We start from the raw sequence: 24,474 nt of genomic DNA on the forward strand, positions 1-24,474 counted from the left end.
CCGTTGTGTTTTTTATTTCACTGAATAACTTCTTCAGTTCAGCAAGTTCTGCTACATTTTTTTTCAGGACATTGATTTCCTTGTATATTTCCTCTTTCAGATCCTGTATACTTTTCCTCATTTCATCATGATGTCTAGCTGAGTTTTCTTGTATCTCATTCAGTTTCCTTAGAATTATCACTCGAAATTCCTTGTCAGTTATTTCAAGGGCTTCTTGTTCTATAGGATCTAGAGTATGAGATTTATTAACTTTTGGTGGTGTACTTTCTTGATTTTTTGTATTTCTGGTGTCTTTTTTTTGGTGTTTATTCATTGTGGCAGGGGGTTTCACAGTCCACCGGTTTAAGACTAATGACTAACTAGGATGTTGCTGTGGTTGCCAATTTGGTATGGCTCCCGCCGTGACTGCTCAGTTGGCCTCTAGTGTCTTGTGTGTGTGGTTGCCTCGGGTCTTGGGCTTCTCCGGGGATCCACCTTTCTGGTCAGCTTGTACTCTGCTGGGCTGGTGGATCACGTACCACAGGGTGTGTGATCTCTGTTGAGCTTTCACTTTCTGTACAGGACTTCTCCCCGTTCCGTGTGCTCTGGCCCAGGCTGTTAGATCGTGCAGTGGTGACCCCACCGGGTGTGTGGTTTCTGTCGAGTCTCCGCCTCCCTGGCCGCACGTCTCCCCCCTCTGTGCACACTGTGCTGGGTTGGGGCGTGTCTTCTGCACCCCTCGTCTATCACCTGGGCCTTCAAGACCCTGCTCAGCACCGCCTCGCCCAGGAAGTCTACCAGGTTTCTGCTAGGCACAGACGACCGGTCTCTCTGGGTGCCTTTGTAGCGCTGTGTAGATCTTTCTCGGGTCTTGTTCACTTTTGTATCCCCCCGGTATAAACCGAGTCTAGTGCCCGCCTGTAGCCTGCTCTCCGGCAGGTTCAAGCGGACCTGGGAACTCTCCTACCACACTATTCCCAACCAGAAATTCGTTAGGCTTTTTTCCAAACTGGTGGTCGCAGAGATGGTATCTGCCTCCCAGTAACAGGAAGTTTACCGGGGCCGGAGTCCAGGGTGTGGTGGAGTGACAGTCGGCCCGCCCGTACTTCCTAGCCCTCCCAAAACTGGTCGGGACGCCCCACACCCCCAGCCCTGCCAGAGAACCGTGGAGGGAGTGGGAGAGGAGGCCGGCCCGCAGGGTCCGGAAAGCCCCGCGCCAGGCCAAGCAAATGGGCTCAGTGATGGCCGAGCAGGGCGGAGCTGCCCGCACCTGGGAAAATGGAGGCAGCACCGGGGCACTGAGTGGCCTGGTGGTGCAGGCGGGGAGCCGCGCGGGCATCCACCCCTCAACAGAGCTGTGCCAGGGATCACTCACAGTGCTGTGCCAGGTCGGGCGCTCGCTCTGTCTCTGGTTTGTTGCCTTCCGTGTACTATATACAATTTTGATTACACTAGCTTTTATAGTGAGTATCAGTATCTGGTACGGCAGATCTTTTTTGCCTTATTTTTTGTTATTGTTTTTATCTTCTACATACCTTTCCAATATTTTCCTACCAAAATCTGGGTCTCAACCAATCTAGACTACCCAACAGTTCTTAAATATTTATTGCACTTTCCCATGTGTATTGAGAACTAGTTATCTGCTATGACTCTTCTAATCAGGAAATTAAAATTATAGGCAAAGTGTCCTTTAAAAAGTCATCTTGGATGTGTCCATGAGTAGGCATGTTTTAAGGAGTGAGAATGACAAGGAAGAAAATAAACAGGCCAGAGAAATAAGTGGAATTATCTTAAAGGCATTGCCAAACCAAGTGAACATCAGCTTTTGTTTTCAGGGCCTCTGAGCATATAGGTTTTAGAAGAAAAATTTCAAGGCTCACCCAAAGTTTGAGTCTAATATTTGACTCCATCATAAAGCATAAGCCTATATCAAAAGATAAATTAAAATTAATGCCACCTCGCTCCCACCTGGAATTGCAAAGAAACCCTCCTGAATTAAACTTGGGTACTCAGCAAAGAGGAGGAAAAACAATAGCCTTAGGAAATTCATAATAATCCAGTCCTCCAGTATGTTTGTAGCTTGAATTCCTGCAAACTGGGTGACTTGAAAAGATATCAAGTGAGAAATTTAGTTTAAGTTGCTCCCAGAGAACTGGCAGTAAAGTCACTACCTGACAGAAGCAAATGTAAATCCTTTCTAAGGAAACATGCATTCATCACAGTCCTCACAGGATTTTCTCTGATAAAGCTTCTAAGAAAAGGAGCAGTCAGAGTAAAAAAAAAAAAAAAAAAAAAAAAATTGATATACAAAGAAACAAAACACTATGAGTGGAGCCAGTAGACAGCACAAACAGTATAATCAGATGCACAGAAATTGGATAGTTAAATTCTCACAGAAAAAATTTTTTTTCATATATTTTAAGAAATAAGTCTTGAAAAAAATAATAAAAAGTTGTCAGTTTCAGAAAAAAAGTATTAAAAAGAATGTTTAGAAATGAAAGATATGATTGCAGCCCAAAACTCAACGGACCATTTTAACAACATATTTGAAATTAGTTAAGAAGTTATAGTAAACTTCAAAATAGAATTGAAGGAAATTATCTAGAATGTAACCCCAAAAAAACAGAGATGAAAAATAAGAGTCATAGAGAACAAAGAAGGCTTAACACATACCTAATAAGAGTTCTAGAAAGAGGAGAGACAAATTTCCCAAAATGATGAAAGATATTGATCTATAGATTCAAAAATTTCAGTGGAAACTGGGGATAAATTAAAAGAAATACAGACACAGATATATAAATTATTGTAAAATTTTTGAGCAAAGACAAAAAAAATTAAGAAGCCACTCCCCAAGACATATTACTCTCTAATGAGCAACAACTAGATTTCCATTCACTTTTCAGCAGCAGCAACAGATGACAAAAACACTGAAGTGATCTTCCATGAGGAAGGGGGAAAAAAAAATCACTGCCAACCCTAAACTCTCTAGATAGTGAAAGTATTTTTCAAAAGTAAAGAAAAATAAAAAGTTTCAGAAGACTAAAACTAAGAGAGTTTGGTAATAACATCCCCTTTCTGAATGCAATTTTAAACTACAGCCATGTACCTTATAACAACCTTTTGGCCAATGATGGACCTCATATATGACAGTGATCCCATAAGATTATAATACTGTGTTCTTACTGTACCTTGTCTATGTCTAGATACACAAATACTTACCATTGTGTTACAATTGCTTACAGTATTCAATTCAGTAACATGCTGTGCAGGTTTGTAGCCTAGCAGCAATAGGCTACACCATATAGCTTAGGTGTAAAGTAGGCTACACCATCTAGGTTTGTGTAAGTACACTCTATGATGTTCCCACAAGACAAAATCACCTAACAACATCCTTCACAGAATGTAACTCTGTAGTAAAGCAATGCATGATTGTATTTATTTCAAGCAGAGGTAAACTGCTTCCACATGGAAATTTTGGGATATACACAAAGAATGAAAAAAATGTGAATAAAGCTAGTCCAACATTAAGTAAATAAAGCATTAACAATACTCTTATCAAGTTTTAAAATGAATATAATTAATATACACAAAACATTATATGCGATGGGAAAGAGGTAATTACTCCATGTGACAACACCCATTCAGATTAACACCCTAAATGACACAAATCCATAATATATATTCAAAAATTGACAGCTCATCTGTAAAGGAAATTGGCACGAGTCCAAAACTTCTGATTTAAACCACATGGCATATTCAAATCTGTGGGATGATGGCTTGTGTACCCTCTAGGAGCATAACAGAGAGTTTTTTGAATGCTTTGTTCTCTTGAGCACCGTCTTATGGCAGGTAGGTAACTTTCTGTCAGTACTCTTGAAATGGGTAGAGGGTGCTCAAAATTATCATCTAGTAATACAGGTGAGGGAATGGACCTGGGTACCAAAGGAAACCTGAAATCTTATCACTATTTTTTGTTTTATATATCTATAATATTTACATTTTAAAAATTACTAGGTGATAAATTATGGACTTCCTAATATTTTTTGTCTACTTACTTCTCTAATTTAATAGTGGGAGAAAGTCCAATCAGCTTATGAAGGTTATGTACTTGGACATTAGTTCCTAGGCACTGGGGAACAACTAAAATTTTTGAGCAAAGAAGTAATATAATTAGAGCTAGGCTTTTATAAAATTATTCCAGAGATGACCAACATTTTGTATGCTAGGAGTATAAACCACTTAGCTATTAAATTGAAAAACAAACCTAAAAGGAGAATGTACCAAATCTATTGATTGCACTACTGCTTTTCTGCTTTGTAACACTTGTATGATACAAATACATCATACATAAATATATATATAAATATATATATATGTGAGGGTACTTCAAAGATTCATGGAATGATTTGTATTACACATCATACACTCATCCAAAAACATACCAAGATAACTTTTTTAAAAAATACAAATATTGTAGGGCTAGCCAGTTGCTCAGTTGGTTAGAGCGCAGACTTATAACACTACCAAGGCTACAGGTTCAGATCCCCCTACTGGCCAGCTGCAAAAGCAAAAGCAAATATTGTTGTCCATAGTATTTATCAGTAAATTCTACTGGTTAGATTTTGTTGTTCCTCTGACTTCCAGTTACTTTTAATAAGGATCTGTCATAAGGAAGACCCCTTTATTTTCATCATGTCACTTAGTCAGCTCTTCACTAATGTGTATTAAACTTATTTATCTATATATAAAAGCCACACAAATCTGAGGACATAGACTCTACAAAAGTATGCAAATTAATGGAAAAATCAATGCTTTACAATTTAACGTAATAGTTTTGAAAAGAGAACCTATCACTAGTGTTTAAAATAAAAGATCATGAAATCAAGGAACACATTTTAAAATAGCCACCTTTTTTACTACATTTATAGATTGACCTCATGCGTTCTTATACAAAGTAGTATTCTTTAAAAGGAAAACTATCAAGAACTACAACCCGATATTCACAGTTTGATGAATCTGAAACGTGTACTTCCAATTGAGAGATACAATTGCAAACAACAGCCTGAACAAACGAAACAGAGAAAAACTGACCGAGGAGGCACAATAGAATTGAGTGTACCTTTCGAAACTAGAGCTGTAATCCAGTTTGTAAGAAAATAAAGAATGGAAGTATTGGCCTAAACTCCACTGAATCACAGAAGCCTAACACAATACAACACAAGTGACATCCTTTTCTCAAAGACGCGCAAGGCTCATTGAGTCTGGCGATTCAATTACCCTCTCAACCTAGAAAGAAGCCCCCTCCTGTGTTGAGGTCCACTGGCAGAGCAATGTGGGACAGCCTACATTGTACACAGCTGGTAAATATCTAAAAAGCTGCAGGCTTTAAAGAACAATAATCTTTGACCTTTTATGATTGCTACAGTGACTCTTCAACAAAACATTACGTAAGATAGCTTCTTAAATGCCTGAGAAAAGATTATATTCGCAGTTAAGTATCTTTAAATATCTTATATTCATATGGAAATCTGTTTAAATAAATACCTACTCACAATGCTGCATTAGGTAGTAAAGAATATGGACAAATTAATGAAACAGAAATAGGTTTTCCTAAAACAGAGATTATTCTGATCTTGCTTAGACATTTTATGAACTTTTCAAAGAATATCATTATTCCCTTTTTGTCTTTTTTCTTATAAATTTGTGTAGACCTTGAATTAATCGAAAATATTCTAATTGGGATAATAAAATAACTACTGGATTTTGGGATATCTAGAGAAAATTTGGCTAGCATGGATCTTCTAAGATGGTCCGTTATAATTCTCATATCTCTTCATGCCTGATGTCAGTAGTGCTAACTTAGATATATGTTTAGCCAAAACACTACACTTCAAACTTTAGACATTTTGTTCCACTCTTTTTCTGATGAGATAATTATTAAACAAATGAGATTTCATATACATTTCATGTAAGTCATTTTTTACACATTAAGACAAAAGGCTTGTAACAATGGATATTTGGGATACTATGAAGTTAATAAATGAAATCCCTTCCCAAAATTCATTTTAATTACAAGGCAAATATTTAAGCATTTATGATTTCCTACAACCTTTAGGATTAAGGCTCAAATATTGAGGTTGGTATTCAAATATTTTCACAACCTGATTCCGAGCTATTTGTCTCTTTCACACCACTCTTTTTCATGTAATCTAGGCTCGATTCTAGCCACACGGAACTTACTATTCCCCACACGCTAATAACTTTTCCTGGATTCATGGCTTGCAGCACTAACCACATTAAATTATGATTAGGTTTTTTTTGTTTGTTTTTGTTTTAATGTGTCTGTCTTTACTCATACATTATGATCTTCCAAAAGACAGAATCATAGCAGGAATCCTGTTTTACCCAGTGCCCAGCACTTTGTTTGGCAGATAGTAGGTATTCCACAACCAACATAAGCAACAGAAAGAGCAATCACTTCTACAGTATTTACCATATTGAATGAGTAGAGAAGTTAATAATTCCACATCAACAAAATATTTGTTGAATAACTACTATGTTAGACATTTTCATATACAAGTATTATTCAGTTTATGCCACAACTTTGTAAGACAGATGCTATCTTTCTTTCATCAATGAAAGTAGAAATTTTCCGTGAGTTCACGGTAAGTGGTCAATCTAAAAATTCAACTCAGACTTCAAATCCTAATAAATCTGACTAAGCATAGATTAGTAATAAACAGATTACTGCTATGCCCCTACACATAAATAATAACTTTTAATTCTTTTGAAATCCTAAAGCAATAAAAATTTGTTTTTCTCATAAAATATGTTTTAAATAATTAACATATTAAGACATGATCTTTATATCTAAAAAGGTACCTGGATGTTGAAGGAGGATGTAATGGAGCTTTACAGCATTTTAGAATATTAATGTTAAACCTAGTGAAAAGAAGGATTCTCTGTATCCTTCTGGGAGACTTTCTTCAGCTTTTGCTCATTTGTTAAAGGATAAGACACTGGGCCAAGAGATCTCAATTCTCCTTTCACAAAAACAATAGTTACTATTAATTATTCAATCAATCGACCATTCACTTAGCGAATAAAAACTGGTGCTAGACTTACACTGATTTTAAAAAACTAAAGATTAAAATTCCTTTTGTTCTACTCATGCCCACAAAAGCCTGTCTTCTATTTGTAACTTTATTTTAGTTATAACTACATCAGTCTCTATGAATTACTTCAAATCTTAAACAAATTAAATTAACTGAATTTCAGTAAAAGAAAAAAGTCCATTCCCTTGATGTATTTCAGGTGCAGTGTGCCAGACTTAATACTAAAACACATTTTAAGACAAAGATATTTCATAAATTTAAAATGTGTTTTGATGATCAATGACAGTTCCTGTCTGTAAGCATTTAGCAAGCTTAAGCTAGAGTCAATGTATTCAGCGAATGCCTTATACACAAAATCATTAATTTCAACATAAACTAATTTTTAAGACAAAAAACAATGAACATGCATGTTCACCATAATCAAGTCGCAACTTGGAAGAGCTTTATTAATAAAGTGTGCCACACTTTCAAATGCCCATAGAAATCACATCTTTAATGCTTTAACCGAATTTACTAACACAAGCTTCATGCCTTAACCACAGTAATAATACAGATTAAGATCAAATGCTGTTGTTAATTTTCATTTGCAGAAATAAATCTCAATTTACCTTGTTTGCAATACTTGTGATGAACGATTTAATATCTAGATTAGTTGGACAGCTCTTCTGACACGGGGCATCTGCACATTTCAGGCATCTAGGGAATAAAATAACTGTTAAGAAATCTACAAAGTAACTAAGATAATTTTCCATACGTATTTCGACCCTATGCCCATTCAGAGTTAGTGTCTAGTAAGTATATAAATAAAATTATTTTTAGGTACAAAACTTTTTTTATACAATAGAATAAATATATAGTATCCATGTTTCATCTTTTGCACACCTCCTGAGGAGCATAAAATAGCACCACTCTGGCTAACAACTGCCCCTCCTCTCAAAGATCCTCCTAGATGGATTGTACTGAAGATATATCATTTGCTCATTTACTACATCAGTCTTGTTTTGTTTCCTACTGTACTGACTGACAATGGTTGGAGCATGCAGTTTTTCATGACGAGGTTTGTATGTCTTGTAGACCACAATTATTATACATATGCAAAGGTAAAGACTCTTATTTTACCACTTACAATATCCTTTCTTCTTTTCTTCCCTCCACCTTTCCACCCTGCCTCCCTCTCTCCTAATTTTCTGATGTCTTTCAATCTATATACAACTGGACTCTGTAGTAGATACTTCAAAACATAGCCCAGATCCACCCCCTTCAGGACAAAAGTATTTATTACCCCAGCTGCCTTGGTCTCAGCTGAAGAGAACAGGCTCAAACAAGGTCATGTCCCCTTTCCAGGAGCAGCCCACATCCAATTACAGGTCAATAAGGGAGGCTTAGAGGCCCGGTCCTCTTGCATGTATTTGGGGAACTAGTCTGCAGGGATCTACTGCAGCCTTTATTGTGACTATCTGCCCAATTCTGCTTCCTTCACTTTGCTATAGTTGTTGACCTTCAAATAAACTTATGTACATTATTCTCATCTCAGATCCTGCTTCCTGGTAAACTAATCAGAGACATGCCCAAACTTTAGTGCACATAAGAACCACCTGGGAAGCTTGATAACCTCAGGTGATTCTGATGTACAAGGTTTGAACTACACTGTGAGAACCACAATTCTGTAATTAATAATGTTAAGTGAAATAAGCCAGGCATGGAAAGAGAAATACTGCAGGTCCTCACTCATAAATGGGAGCAAAGAAGGGAAGTAAGAAGGAAGGAAGGAAAGAAGGAAGGTAGACCACAATAAAACAGTGAACTTTCAGGAGGAGAGAACAGACCTATAGTTAATAGAGGTGGGAAAGGGGGAGGTGAAGGGAGGTTAGGGAGTAGTTGGGTAATAGACACAGAAAATAATTATGATTTGTAATGATGACCACACTAATAATATTGATTTGATCATCACATACTGTACACAAATACTGATAGTCAACTCTGTACCCCTGTAGGGAAAATATAGGAAAATGATCAGGGCCCCTCAGATGTTCAGAATCTTGCCGAGCATTTGACGTAAATACGCACGTGCATCCAGGTGTTCCTTGGCTATTGTCTAATGTAATTGTGCATGTGTACCCAGGTGTTCCTGGATTGTCTGACTTGCACCCAGGTGTCCTGTGTTATCGGAATTGAGTATAAAGGATGAATGGCTCTAATCCACAGTGCCCTCCACCCCCACCCCCGAACATCCCAGGGGGCAGTGTCATGGGGAGGCCACTACTGGTGCTGGAGGCTGTTGCTGCCAGTGCCCCTGGGATGCTCTGGGAGGCCACTGCTACTACTGCTAAAAGCTGCTGAGGAAGCTGAGGACTGAGCTTGAATCATCTGCCAATGGCTCCTGGGATCTTTCCCAATTACCTAGCTTGTGAAACTGCGTGTGTGGGGTCTGGTGACCCAGCCAGGCATACAAGGAGTCTGGTGACCCAGCCTGGCATGTGAGAAGTCTGGTGACCCAGCCTGGCATGTGAGGGGTCTGTGAACCAGTCTGTACAATGGGTTTGAAGTGTCTCTCTGTGGGCTCTAACCCCCCTAGATAATAACCCCATAAATATGTGTAATCAATTATGTTTCAATTCAAAAATAAATTTTTAAAAAAGAAAAATATATAATTACTACATCAAGACAAATGAAAACACTGGCTAGAATTGTCCTCTATTTGCACATTAACTTATGTGTGTGTGCTCATTTATTCACTCAGTTAATAAATGTTTAATGAGCCCCTGTTACATGGCAGACGCTGGTATATATGGATATAAAAGTGAGGGACAAGACCACCATGATCCTGCTCTCATTGAACTTGAAGTCGAAGGAAGTGCAGACATAAAACACATTGCAGTGGTCACTGTGGTCAGTGTAAAGTTGGGTGAATACAGCATGCTAAGGGATTACATAGGAGGGACAACAGTCCTGAAGGGAGAGAGTCAGGAAAAGCTGTTGGAAGGAATAATACTTAAACTGAAGATTGAAGAATTAGTGGACATTAGGGAAGCAAAGAGTGGTGGGATTTGCAGTACATTGTCACTTCAGCGAATAACCCCAGAGTAGAAACAGTATGTGCCAGGGCCTGGAAAGAAAAGAACATGACAGGATAGGTGAGCTAATGGAATTTGGTCTGGCATGCGCATAAAGTGAGAATGGGAAAAAGAAATTAGGCTGGAGATGCAACTTAAGAAACATACTACTGTCACATGTATCAAAAGACCAGAATTCTCCAAGAATTTCACTGAGAATAAATCCTACATTTCTCAGTGACAAAGGTGACTAGCTAGGCTCATTTTCTATCCACTTCCATATGTAAAGACCTCGGTTCCTTTCCTTCAAGAAAACAATACAAGTCTCCTTTTCATTCTTTTGTAAGAGAGCCCTCTTCATTGTCAGAATCAATTTTTCAGTACCTAATTAATATCTTGTTTTTTAAATCTGATCTCTTTTCTCTGGTTTGTGACCTCAGCCTTCTCTCTAAATTAAATTTTACACAATGAATACCGAAGGCTTTTCAAAATCAATTGTCCTCTCTGAAATGTAGTCATTAAACCTCTCCCCTATCATTTCTCTAAACGCCATTGTTAGATTCACGTCTATCATTTAGTTGAATTCCTATCTGCCCATACATATGATTTCTTTCCCTAAAACACTGTCACTGAGTTCAAAAAGAATTTCTTGAAACTATGATCTGCAGCATACATTGCAAAATAATGCAAAAAGAACATAACACGTGGCCTGTTTGGTCCTTGATGTTGAAATGGGGTGATACTTACATGTGTTACTGTCATGTGGATAAATACATTGGGCATTAATAGTGGTTTGAAAGGGTTTCCTATTATGTGGTAATACGGTAATATAAAATCACTAAAAATTTAGTGAATAATGTGCCATCTTAATTATTTTCTCATTTACAAAAAAGTAATTTCAAGAGTTTGAAAATATCTGTCATTGCACAGGAATAAAGATAAATATACACACGCACACACCCATCCATATATGGCACATCATATAGATTCTGGTTATCCCTAATGAAGTCACAAGTTTTCTGCTTTTCTTTTTTCTAACACCCAACTTGCATAATAAGGCAATTAAAAAATGAAATTATAATGTCAGCAGGTATGAATGAACAAAATTAATGCACCGTGCATTTTTCTGTTCTTCCAAAGAAATCTTAAATTCAACATAAACAAATTCACTTAGCACTGACAATGTAAAGATTTTTAGTTGAGGTTATTAAGCCTCTTTACCAAATAATTCTCCTTTTATTATTGAGCTAGTTCACAAATAACAGCTGTTGGAAATGTCAGATGTTAATGAAGCAGGGCAATGCAAACCTGAATTGTAGCATTCTTTTTTTCTTTGGTGCCATGAATATGCCAGAATGGGCTGACTCTGATAATAATACCATCTTGCAATTCTCTAAGCGCTCTGCAGACTAAAGTGCATCAGGCTGCCATTAATCCCACTTATCACTCTGACAGCTCAGTAATTACACTACTGCTATAGCCAGGTAGTCCTAATAAAATATCAACCACTGCACTGGAATGCAAGCCGGTGAGATGTTTTATTAAACCTGGGGGGGGGGAGGGGGCGGGGGTTGATCATCAAGTGACATTAGTGTTGACCTATTTTTCTATTTGACAATAAATTATCCTTTGACCATACCATAATAGATATTACAGAGTGCATTTACTGTACCAAATCAGAAGATAGTGCATTACAATGATGTAGGCAAATGGTGTAAATAAAATAGCAGAAATGCATGTCAGAATGTTATTACCTAAATTGCTTTAAATGATTGATACCATGAAAAATCACAGACACGGTACTTAGGGGAATATGTCAACAATTATTGTAAACCACAGTTCTACATAAATTTTTCCTAAGAAGTATCATTCAAATTACACTTGTTTTTATCTTCAGTCATTTAATTCCCCTTTTACCTTTCAAAGTTACTCTGTTATAATGCAGCTTATTTTTGGATTCATTGTAAGAGGAAGAAATTAATTCAGATATACAACAATGTAATATTATAATACAACCATGTATATAATACAATATATATAATACAACCATGTATATAATACAACCATTGTATATAATACAATATATGTTATAATATATACAACCATGTAATATTATTAATCCCCAAATAATTACATTTATACATTTAAGTATATTATATTTTTAAAGCAATGAAACATCTCAGATTTTTTACTAGCGATAAACATCTCAGTTCCATACATAATAGAGAGCATAACAATGGATTTCATTAAAAGCAAAATATAGAATCCTTAATAAATGTTAATCTTTCATGACTGAACATAACCATTCATATATATATATATATATATGTATATATATATATATATATATATAAACTTCAGTACTGCTACTTAAGAAACAAAAACTATTAAAGATAATTTATCCAGGATTTTTCTCATTTTTCTCTACAGAAAGAGCAACATGATTCCTCTTCCCAAATATCAGTGCAGCTGGACAGTTTTACTCCATAGCAGGACACCAAAAAATATTATAGTGAGTAATGAAATAATAAATGTAATTCTTCACCTTTCTGATAACAGATACCTCCTTCTTTTACTGGGAACCATCCACAGCAGTTGGAATCGTAACCTATGCTTGTTAATGAATTTTCTACTCCATGAGTTTAAATGAGGTAATTACTTTCTTTCTCAGTAAAAAACAAAATATACACACACGTTAATCTACTTGAAAACCTTAAAACTTACTTTGCATTGTCTTGGTTTTGTTAGACTTTGGTTTAACCAAGCCAGCTGTTTCATCAGACTATGCATAATCTACATTAATCTATATATAATGGTATTGGTCAAGTTAATATTTACATTAAAAAATTAAAATATTTTCCTAACATTGATATTGTAATTCCTCAGATTTTTAATGTTCAGTACCATCATTTGGAAGATCTACCTAAGTGAGATATAACAGATGGGTATAGGACCTAGCTTCCCTACCTAATAAGAACTAGTGCAGGCAAATACATAGTTTAATGTCCTTCCCCACCTGTGCAATACTCCTATAGAATCAGGTTGAAGGGTAGATGAGAATCAAGAAATGTAGACTAGGAGTATCATATATGTCACACTTGTATCTGAGCTCCACAGTTTTCATTCCTTGTACCCAGAACCCGTCATAATAAAAGGATCCAAGAAAGATGGTTGGCATCTTTAAAATATGATGAGATTAATTCCATGTTTTAATCCATTCAACAGCCAAAACAGCAAAAAGCCATCATCGGCTTCTGATAATTCTCTGGCTATTTATACCTCTCTCCTTTTCTTAATATTCCATTAACAGCCCTTCCTGTATACTCTCTTACTCTGCTTCTCTGATTACGCTACAGGATCTCTGCATTAGGGGCATTTGGAACTAACTTTGAATATTCTTAATATGCATCTTGGCCCAGTTACTACATTCTGCTGAGCTGAAAGCCATGGTAACATCATTGAAAGTAACTGAATTTTTAATGCTGTGTACCATTCATGTTTTTTAACATGAACCTCTAATATTCATGTTTTGAGGTTTTTAATGTTTATTTGTATTTATAAATAAATAGCAAACATAATTTTTAAATAGAGCTACTTACTTACTAGAAATTTCCATGAGCACACACACATGCACAACTGCTTCAAAACAATTCCAGAAATGCAATGTAGTACAGCATACAATTCATACAACTGATGTTCAAAATAATTTGTTGGATGATGATAATCATGAGTCTGAGAAAAAAACATACTTAAGAACTTTCCTATAAACTTTATGTAGTCTTTGTCAGATAATTATTGGTTTTCTCAGATACCAATAGCTTAAAAATGTATAGTTTATACTTTGAGAGTATTTTGAATTAACAAAGCTTATGTTAAATTCAATACTCACTTTGACCTTCATATGTAACAGTTTCTTAAATGTTAATAAGATTACTTTTATCTCCACTGCATAGGTGAGAGTACTGAGGTTCTAGTAATATCATACTAGAACAATAGAGACCAGTAGGCCAAGGCAGCTGAGGAAACTACTAGAATACATTTAGGATCTTACACCCAGGACTATCCCTTCCATGTATGAAGACAGGTTAAAGTTTAAAAGGTGGTGTTCAACTGACCCCATCTCTTGGTGGCATCAGTGCCTCCTTGCCAGAGTAATTTGCAGACTGAGGAAAAAGCAGGTAAGAAATCACAAACAAAAAAGGACTACAGTATTAGTTTTTACAATATCATCTCTCCCAGAGTCCAATTTTAGTTGAAGAATAAAAAGTAAAAGGTTGTTTTGACTGTCTCCTCAAAAACTTCTCAAGTCAAGATGAAAAATTTAGGATTTTATGATATCACATAGTTTCGATGGCTCACCCAACCTTAGTCGTCATTCAGGCACTGAGACTCAGAGAAGGGAAGTGACTTGTCCTAAATCTTCCACAGAGTTTATGACAAGCTTTTCTAACCCAATGCATTGTCCTTTCCATTTTGCAGCTTGTATTTTCCTCTAATTGATATGATATTGTTAGGAAGCTAATATTATTACAATTTTTTAAGCAACTTTGGCTTAGCTATTTGTGCCGGAAAATACTTTTATTAGCATATTCTTATTTTTAAAAATTAAGTATGCTACAAAAACCTCAACAGCATAAAAAGCCATAAACTCATACACATCTAGTTGTCTTGCAAGCAAATAAAATATTTCCACAAAAACTTAGTACATATCACCTTCTGAAAAATTTTAATCATCCTATTTTACTGCACAGAAAGAATACCATCATGAGTGTCTGAAGAATGCTGCTCTTAAACTTACATTTTTCTCTTTCTTACCCCCAAAGAGATTTGGAAAGAGAAGAAGAAACTTGAAAATAAGTTTCTGATTGTACAGAGGTGGAACAAGAACTGCTGGAAGATTCATTGGAAGAATATACACACATAGCATAAATATAGGCACACATAGAAATAATTAGGTATGAAAAGAGAACAGAGCCCATATAAAGAAAGTAGGTCAGTTCTTAAAGCTTTCTGAATCTACTGGGGCCCTAAGATATTGGAAATAAAAATACTAAATAATAAAGCAAGATTTAAATAATAATACCAAACAACAATGACCAAAACAACAAAAGAAAACAGGTTCATTTGCCAAATGAATGCTACTGATAACTATGCTGAGAAATATGGGAGAGAATGACACCACTGTAGATTGTACCAGGAAAGGAAAAGAATCCTGTTTTCCCACTTCTCTCTGCTACAAATTTGTTGAAAGAGTACAAAATAATGACTTATAAACTGAATCTTTAAAATGGAATAAAAATGAGTTATTACATTGCAACTACATGTATTGGAAGTAATTAAATATTAAGTATTCACCAGTTTTTAATATATCAATAATACAGAAACTTTTACAGTTAAGTCAATGAATATAAAAAAAATAAAATTATTTACTAAATGTTTTTCTAGGCGCTAAAATATCTGATATTATTTGATCCCTGTGACCTGCAGCTACAACAGAGGCATGCTTTAATTAAGAAAACCAGAAAAAAACACAGATAAAAGCTCTGCTTTATGTCCTGGAGGGATGGTCTTGTTGGCTGCACTATCCTAGGAAGCCATTTTTAAAGATGATGGAGACTGAGAGTACTTAAAGCCATTGAGGAAGATAGCTAGAATCAAGACGAAATTAAATGTTTCCTCTGTCTTGTAGTAATGAGATAAATAGCAATAAGCCATGAACCTAGGATAGGGTTCTTTTTAAGATTTGGCTATACTAAATATAGCCAGCATACGCAAGTCAGATAATGCATAGCATATGAGTATACGAATGACACACTGTGTGTGTGCGTGCAGGCATCCAGACTTACGTGTATGAGAATATTAATAAAGTGTTCAAATGTGCTTGCTCATCCAAAGCTTTTAAATGTATTAACTCAGAAAAGCATAGCACAGAGGTTAAAAGTACAGGCTCTGATGCCTGAATGCCCATATTTAATTCTTGACTTCACCTTACTGGTTTTAAGACTTTAGGGCATAAATCACCTAACCTCTCTGGGCATGAGTTTTCTTATGTACAAATGGAGATAATTGTACTTTAAAGGTCTGTTGTGATAATCTTTAAAGATTATATGTTTATACTAAATAGCATGTACTTCTTTAGTAACTTAACAGGCATTCTCTATAATCCTCAAAAGTTCTGCAAGTTATGTATTGCTCTCCATTCTCTAATGTGGAAGAGATTAGAGAATAGTTGTAGTATAATGGTTTAGTTATTTGCATACTTTAAACATAGTAGATATCTGACAAATATAAATATATGCTTTAAGTATTCATCTTCTTCACATGGGATTTCAGAAGAAGGAAAAGTTATTTCCATCTCAGGAGAATCAGAAAAGTGTTTTTAGAGATAATTATGCCGGAGGTTGAAGGACAAGTGGAATTTGACCTTGTAGAGATGAATGTATTAGAGCTTAACACTGAGAGCAACTTATGAATGCATATAGGGTCTCTCTCTTTATCCCACGTAGCAGCTACCACTATACCATGTACATTTTAGCTCCCCAATAATGTGTAATGAATGAATGAATAGGAGAAATAAGGGAAAAAGAAACACTATTGCCTAATGCAATCCCCTCCAACCTACCAGAACAAAAAAACACACTATGGGTTCATCCAGGGCAAAGATTATACTTCATCTTTGATTCTCAGCTCATATGCTAGTAGCTGGCACATGTATAGGTGCTCATACATGTTTTCGGAAAATTTCTCGGTTAGTCACTGCACTTCTTCAGGAATCAAACAGAGAAAATACAACATGTCAATCTCATCAGCAATCCAGTGCTATTTATGTGAAATCTTTTGTTCTTGAGGCTTCTGATTGTTTCCCCATGCTAATGGTATGACATAAAAATATTCTCCTAAAAAATCAGTAAATTAAAGATGATAGGTTGGAGTACACACTGTACTGGAAAGCTTGTACTTTTGAAAATGGCTACATTCTAACGAAAAGTATGGACTGATCTTTATTGTGGATGTATGTAGTTGAGTAAGTATCTGAAGGATGCAACTGGTAAACAAGAGAATCCATGTGATAAAAGTGGCTTTCCTTCACTCTTGCTTCACACATTATCTCCTAGCTCTTCTTTATTTTCAATGCCCATGTCAGGCATATTTCTTCCCCCTTCTTTTTCTATTGCTGCCACCTGGTGAGATGGTAACAAAGTATTTCTAACCCTCCAGTATAGGATAGCACTTTCCCCTGACAAAATGTGCTATGTATATAATATGTAATATGGTCTATGTTATATGGCTTTTCTTTTGTTAACTATTCAGAATTAAAGAAATGCCTATATTTTATAGACAATTTTAATTTGAATAATTTTAGATGCACGCAACCATGTATATCCATAATAAAGATCAGTTACACATTTAGTTAGCATGTAATCATTTTCAAAATCCCAAGCTTCTCAGTACACTTTATAGTCCAACCTGCCCCGTTTAATGTAACTACAACAAGCTATATGTATTTTTTTTCAAGCTAGCATATGATTGCTCACCACGAATGTGGTCCCCTTTACATTCTAGACAGCATTCCATGATGCTCGACACACTTTTGATCCCTTACAGATCTTAGAGGGATCTGGGTGATGGTACTGACAGTTTTTATCACAGTTTCCCTACTATACAATAACTTATTTCACCTAGACTATTTCCGCAGTAGTGTCATAAACTCTTTGATTTTTATTTGATTTATATTGAGAATCTTTCCAGGCTTCATTAAAAAGACTTTTTCTTTGGTAGCATATATATATGCTGAGCAAATTTTCTTTTTAAATTTTGAAACACCTGTTGTACGTTTACCTTAATGTCAACACAGCCACTTCAGGAAGAGTAACAAAAAAAAAGTCATATATCTCAGTCATAGATGCCCTAGAAGTAAACTTTTTGGTAAATTTCTTTTTTTTTTTTTTTTTTTTTTTTTTTTATTTATTTATTTTTTTAAATTTTATTTTGTCGATATACATTGTAGCTGATTAATGCTCCCCATCACCAAAACCTCCCTCCCTTCTCCCTCCCCCCCCCAACAATGTCCTTTCTGTTTGTTTGTTGTATCAACTTCAAATAATTGTGGTTGTTATATCTTCTTCCTCCCCGCCCCCCGGTTTGTGTGTGTATGTGTGTATGTGTGTGTGTGAATTTATATATTAATTTTTAGCTCCCTCCAATAAGTGAGAACATGTGGTATTTCTCTTTCTGTGCCTGACTTGTTTCACTTAATATAATTCTCTCAAGGTCCATCCATGTTGTTGCAAATGGCAGTATTTCATTCGTTTTTATAGCTGAGTAGTATTCCATTGTGTAGATGTACCACATTTTCCGTATCCACTCATCTGATGATGGGCATTTGGGCTGGTTCCAACTCTTGGCTATTGTAAAGAGTGCTGCGATGAACATTGGGGAACAGGTATACCTTCGACTTGATGATTTCCATTCCTCTGGGTATATTCCCAACAGTGGGATGGCTGGGTCGTATGGTAGATCTATTTGCAATTGTTTAAGGAACCTCCATACCATTTTCCATAGAGGCTGCACCATTTTGCAGTCCCACCAACAATGTATGAGAGTTCCTTTTTCTCCGCAGCCTCGCCAGCATTTATCGTTCATAGTCTTTTGGATTTTAGCCATCCTAACTGGGGTTAGATGGTATCTCAATGTGATTTTGATTTGCATTTCCCGGATGCTGAGTGATGTTGAGCATTTTTTCATATGTCTGTTGGCCATTTGTATATCTTCCTTAGAGAAATGCCTACTTAGCTCTTTTGCCCATTTTTTAATTGGGTTGCTTGTTTTCTTCTTGTAAAGTTGTTTGAGTTCCTTATATATTCTGGATATTAATCCTTTGTCAGATGTATATTTTGCAAATATTTTCTCCCACTCTGTTGGTTGTCTTTTAACTCTTTTAATTGTTTCTTTTGCTGTGCAGAAGCTTTTTAGTTTGATATAATCCCATTTGTTTATTTTTCCTTTGGTTGCCCGTGCTTTTGGGGTCGTATTCATGAAGTCTGTGCCCAGTCCTATTTCCTGAAGTGTTTCCCCTATGTTTTCTTTAAGAAGTTTTATTGTCTCAGGGTGTATATTTAAATCCTTAATCCATTTTGAGTTGATTTTAGTATACGGTGAGAGGTATGGATCTAGTTTCATTCTCCTGCATATCGATATCCAGTTATCCCAGCACCACTTGCTGAAGAGGCAGTCCCTTCCCCAGTGAATAGGTTTGGTGCCTTTGTCAAAGATCAGATGGCAGTAAGTGTGTGGGTTGATTTCTGGATTCTCTATTCTATTCCATTGGTCAGTGTGTCTGTTTTTATGCCAGTACCATACTGTTTTAGTTATTATAGCTTTGTAGTATAGCTTAAAGTCAGGTAGTGTTATGCCTCCAGCTTTATTTTTTTTGCTGAGCATTGCTTTGGCTATTCGTGGTCTTTTATTGTTCCATATAAATGTCTGAATAGTTTTTTCCATTTCTGAGAAAAATGTCTTTGGAATTTTGATGGGGATTGCGTTGAATTTGTATATCACTTTGGGTAGTATGGACATTTTCACTATGTTGATTCTTCCAATCCAAGAGCATGGAATATCTTTCCATCTTCTTGTATCCTCTCTAATTTCTCTCAGCAGTGGTTTGTAGTTCTCATTATAGAGATTTTTCACCTCCTTGGTTAACTCAATTCCTAAGTATTTTATTTTTTTGGTGGCTATTGTAAATGGGCAGGCTTTCTTGATTTCTCCTTCTGCATGTTCACTATTGGAGAAAATAAATGCTACTGATTTTTGTGTGTTGATTTTGTATCCTGCTACTGTGCTGAAATCATTTATCAATTCCAACAGTTTTTTTGTAGAGGTTTTAGGCTGTTCGATATATAGGATCATGTCATCTGCAAACGGGGACAGTTTGACTTCATCTTTTCCAATCTGGATGCCCTTTATTTCCTTCTCTTCTCTGATTGCTCTGGCTAGTACTTCCAACACTATGTTGAATAGGAGTGGTGAGAGTGGGCATCCTTGTCTAGTGCCTGTTCTTAAAGGAAAAGCTTTCAGCTTTTCCCCATTCAGGATGATATTGGCAGTGGGTTTGTCATATATGGCTTTAATTATGTTGAGATACTTTCCCTCTATACCTAACTTATAGAGGGTCTTTGTCATGAATGAGTGCTGAACTTTATCAAATGCTTTTTCAGCATCTATAGAGATGATCATATGGTCCTTGTGTTTGAGTTTATTAATATGGTGTATCACATTTATTGATTTGCGTATGTTGAACCAACCTTGCATCCCTGGGATGAATCCCACTTGATCGTGATGAATAATTTTTCGTATGTGTTGCTGTATTCTGTTTGCTAGTATTTTAGTGAGGATTTTTGCATCTATATTCATCAAGGATATCGGCCTGTAGTTTTCTTTTTTGGTTATATCTTTACCTGGTTTTGGTATCAGGATGATGTTTGCTTCATAGAATGAGTTTGGGAGATTTGCGTCCGTTTCAATCTTTTGGAATAGTTTGTAAAGAATCGGTGTCAATTCCTCTTTGAATGTTTGGTAAAATTCTGCTGTGAATCCATCTGGTCCTGGGCTTTTCTTTGTTGGGAGCCTTCTGATAACAGCTTCAATCTCCTTTATTGTTATTGGTCTGTTCAGATTTTCTACGTCTTCACGGTTCAGTTTTGGGAGCTTGTGTATGTCCAGAAATTTATCCATTTCCTCCAGATTTTCAAATTTGTTGGCGTACAGTTGTTTATAGTAGTCTCGAATGATTCCTTGTATTTCAGATGAATCAGTTGTAATATCGCCTTTTTCATTTCTAATTTTTGTTATTTGAGTCTTCTCTCTTCTTTTTTTTGTTAGCCATGCTAATGGTTTGTCAATTTTATTTATCTTTTCAAAAAACCAACTTTTTGATTCATTGATCTTTTGAATTGTTTTTTGGTTTTCAATTTCATTCAGTTCTGCTCTGATCTTAATGATTTCTTTCCGTCTGCTAACTTTAGGATTGGATTGTTCTTGTTTTTCTAGTTCTTTAAGGTGAAGTGTTAGGTTGTTCACTTGCCATCTTTCCGTTCTTCTGAAGTGAGCATTTAATGCAATAAATTTTCCCCTCAATACCTCTTTTGCAGTATCCCACAGGTTTTGGTATGATGTATCATTGTTTTCATTAGTTTCAATAAACTTTTTGATTTCCTGCTTGATTTCTTCTTGGACCCATATGTCATTAAGTAGAATGCTGTTTAATTTCCATGTGTTTGTATAGTTTCCAGAGTTTTGTTTGTTATTAATTTCTAGTTTTAATCCATTGTGGTCTGAGAAGATACATGGGATAATTCCAATTTTTTTGAATTTACTGAGACTTGATTTGTGACCTAATATGTGATCTATCCTGGAGAATGATCCATGTGCTGATGAGAAGAATGAATATTCTGAGGTTGTTGGGTGGAATGTTCTGTAGATATCTGCCAATTCCAATTGGTCTAGAGTCTTGTTTAGATCTTGTGTTTCTCTACTGATTCTTTGCCTAGATGATCTGTCTAATATTGACAGTGGAGTGTTCAGGTCCCCTGCTATTATGGTATTAGTGTCTATTTCCTTCTTTAGGTCTAATAGAGTTTGTTTTATAAATCTGGCTGCTCCAACATTGGGTGCGTACATATTTATGATTGTTATGTCTTCTTGATGGATCAGTCCTTTTATCATTAAGTAGTGTCCCTCATTGTCTCTTTTTATGGTTTTTAGTTTAAAGTCTATTTTGTCAGATACAAGAATAGCCACTCCAGCTCGTTTTTCTTTTCTGTTTGCATGGTAAATCTTTTTCCATCCTTTCACTCTTAGTCTGTGTGAATCTTTATGGGTGAGGTGGGTCTCTTGTAGGCAGCATATAGTTGGGTCCTGTTTTTTGATCCAGTCACCCAGTCTGTGTCTTTTAATTGGGGAATTTAAGCCTTTAACATTAAGAGTTGTTATTGAAAGGTGTTGATTTATTCCTAGCATTTTATTGGTTGTTTGGTTGTCTTAGGTGTCTTTTGTTCCTTGCTTTCTGATTTACTGTTTGGTTTCTTTGTTTGTTGGTTCCTTAGGTTGTAGATAGTTTTTTTGTTAGCTTGTTTTCTCTTCATGAATGCCATTTTTATTGTACTAGCGGGTTTAGATTTTTCTTAGGTTTTTATGGCAGTGGTAGTTATTTTTCAGGAACCAAACCCAGTACTCCCTTGAGGATTTCTTGTAAGGGTGGTCTTGTGGTAGTGAACTCCCGCAGTTTTTGTTTGTCTGAGAAATATACTATTTGCCCCTCATTTCGGAAGGATAGCCTTGCAGGGTAGAGTATTCTTGGCTGGCAATCTTTGTCTTTTAGTATTTTGAAAATATCATCCCATTCCTTTCTAGCTTTTAGGGTTTGTGATGAAAAGTCTGATGTTAACCTGATTGGGGCTCCCTTATAGGTGATTTGACGCTTCTCTCTTGCAGCTTTTAAGATTCTCTCTTTGTCTCTGAGTTTTGCCAATTTGACTATGACATGTCTTGGAGAAGGCCTTTTTGGGTTGAATACGTTTGGAGATCGTTGAGCTTCCTGGATCTGAAGATCTGTGATTTTTCCTATACCTGGGAAGTTTTCTGCCACTATTTTGTTGAATATGTTTTCAATGGAATCTCCATTTTCCTCCCCTTCTGGAATACCCATGACTCGGATATTTGAGCGCTTGAGGTTGTCTGATATCTCTCTCAGATTTTCTTCCATGTCCTTGATTCTTTTTTCTTTCTTTTTGTCTGCTTGTGTTATTTCAAACAGCCCATCTTCAAGTTCAGAGGTTCTCTCTTCAACTTCGACAAGCCTGCTGGTTAAACTCTCCGTTGTGTTTTTTATTTCGCTGAATAACTTCTTCAGTTCAGCAAGTTCTGCTACATTTTTTTTCAGGACATTGATTTCCTTGTATATTTCCTCTTTCAGATCCTGTATACTTTTCCTCATTTCATCATGATGTCTAGCTGAGTTTTCTTGTATCTCATTCAGTTTCCTTAGAATTATCACTCGAAATTCCTTGTCAGTTATTTCAAGGGCTTCTTGTTCTATAGGATCTAGAGTATGAGATTTATTAACTTTTGGTGGTGTACTTTCTTGATTTTTTGTATTTCTGGTGTCTTTTTTTTGGTGTTTATTCATTGTGGCAGGGGGTTTCACAGTCCACCGGTTTAAGACTAATGACTAACTAGGATGTTGCTGTGGTTGCCAATTTGGTATGGCTCCCGCCGTGACTGCTCAGTTGGCCTCTAGTGTCTTGTGTGTGTGGTTGCCTCGGGTCTTGGGCTTCTCCGGGGATCCACCTTTCTGGTCAGCTTGTACTCTGCTGGGCTGGTGGATCACGTACCACAGGGTGTGTGATCTCTGTTGAGCTTTCACTTTCTGTACAGGACTTCTCCCCGTTCCGTGTGCTCTGGCCCAGGCTGTTAGATCGTGCAGTGGCGACCCCACCGGGTGTGTGGTTTCTGTCCAGACTCCGCCTCCCTGGCCGCACGTCTCCCCCCTCTGTGCACACTGTGCTGGGCTGGGGCGTGTCTTCTGCACCCCTCGTCTATCAGCTGGGCCTTCAAGACCCTGCTCAGCACCGCCTCGCCCAGGAAGTCTACCAGGTTTCTGCTAGGCACAGACGACCGGTCTCTCTGGGTGCCTTTGTAGCACTGTGTAGATCTTTCTCGGGTCTTGTTCACCTTTGTATCCCCCCGGTATAAACCGAGTCTAGTGCCCGCCTGCAGCCTGCTCTCCGGCAGGTTCAAGCGGACCTGGGAACTCTACTACCGCACTATTCCCAACCAGAAATTCGTTAGGCTTTTTTCCAAACTGGTGGTCGCAGAGATGGTATCTGCCTCCCAGTAACAGGAAGTTTACCGGGGCCGGAGTCCAGGGTGTGGTGGAGTGACAGTCGGCCCGCCCGTACTTCCTAGCCCTCCCAAAACTGGTCGGGACGCCCCACACCCCCAGTCCTGCCAGAGAACCGCGGAGGGAGTGGGAGAGGAGGTCGGCCCGCAGGGTCCGGAAAGCCCCGCGCCAGGCCAAGCAAATGGGCTCAGTGATGGCCGAGCAGGGCGGAGCTGCCCGCACCTGGGAAAATGGAGGCAGCACGGGGGCAGTGAGTGGCCTGGTGGTGCAGGCGGAAGCCGCGTGGGCATTCACCCCCCGAACAGAGCTGTGCCAGGGATCACTCACAGTGCTGTGCCAGGTCGGGCGCTCGCTCTGTCTCTGGTTTGTTGCCTTCCGGGTTCTCGGCGCTGCCGCCTCGGGCTGTTCAGTCGCGGCGCCGCTCGGG

At 37.1% G+C, this 24,474-nt stretch overlaps 1 protein-coding gene across 1 annotated transcript in view; it reads right to left on the reverse strand.

Moving 5' to 3' along the window:
• Positions 1 to 24,474, reverse strand: part of DPYD (dihydropyrimidine dehydrogenase) — an 855,274-nt gene that overhangs the window by 645,477 nt on the left and 185,323 nt on the right. The window contains exon 4 of the mRNA XM_063105846.1: positions 7,703 to 7,790. Within this exon, the coding sequence (XP_062961916.1) occupies positions 7,703 to 7,790 (88 nt within the window). The remainder of the gene's footprint in view (positions 1 to 7,702; positions 7,791 to 24,474) is intronic.

The sequence above is a fragment of the Cynocephalus volans genome, chromosome 8 (genome assembly GCF_027409185.1).
Source record: "Cynocephalus volans isolate mCynVol1 chromosome 8, mCynVol1.pri, whole genome shotgun sequence".
Classification (NCBI taxonomy): domain Eukaryota; kingdom Metazoa; phylum Chordata; class Mammalia; order Dermoptera; family Cynocephalidae; genus Cynocephalus; species Cynocephalus volans.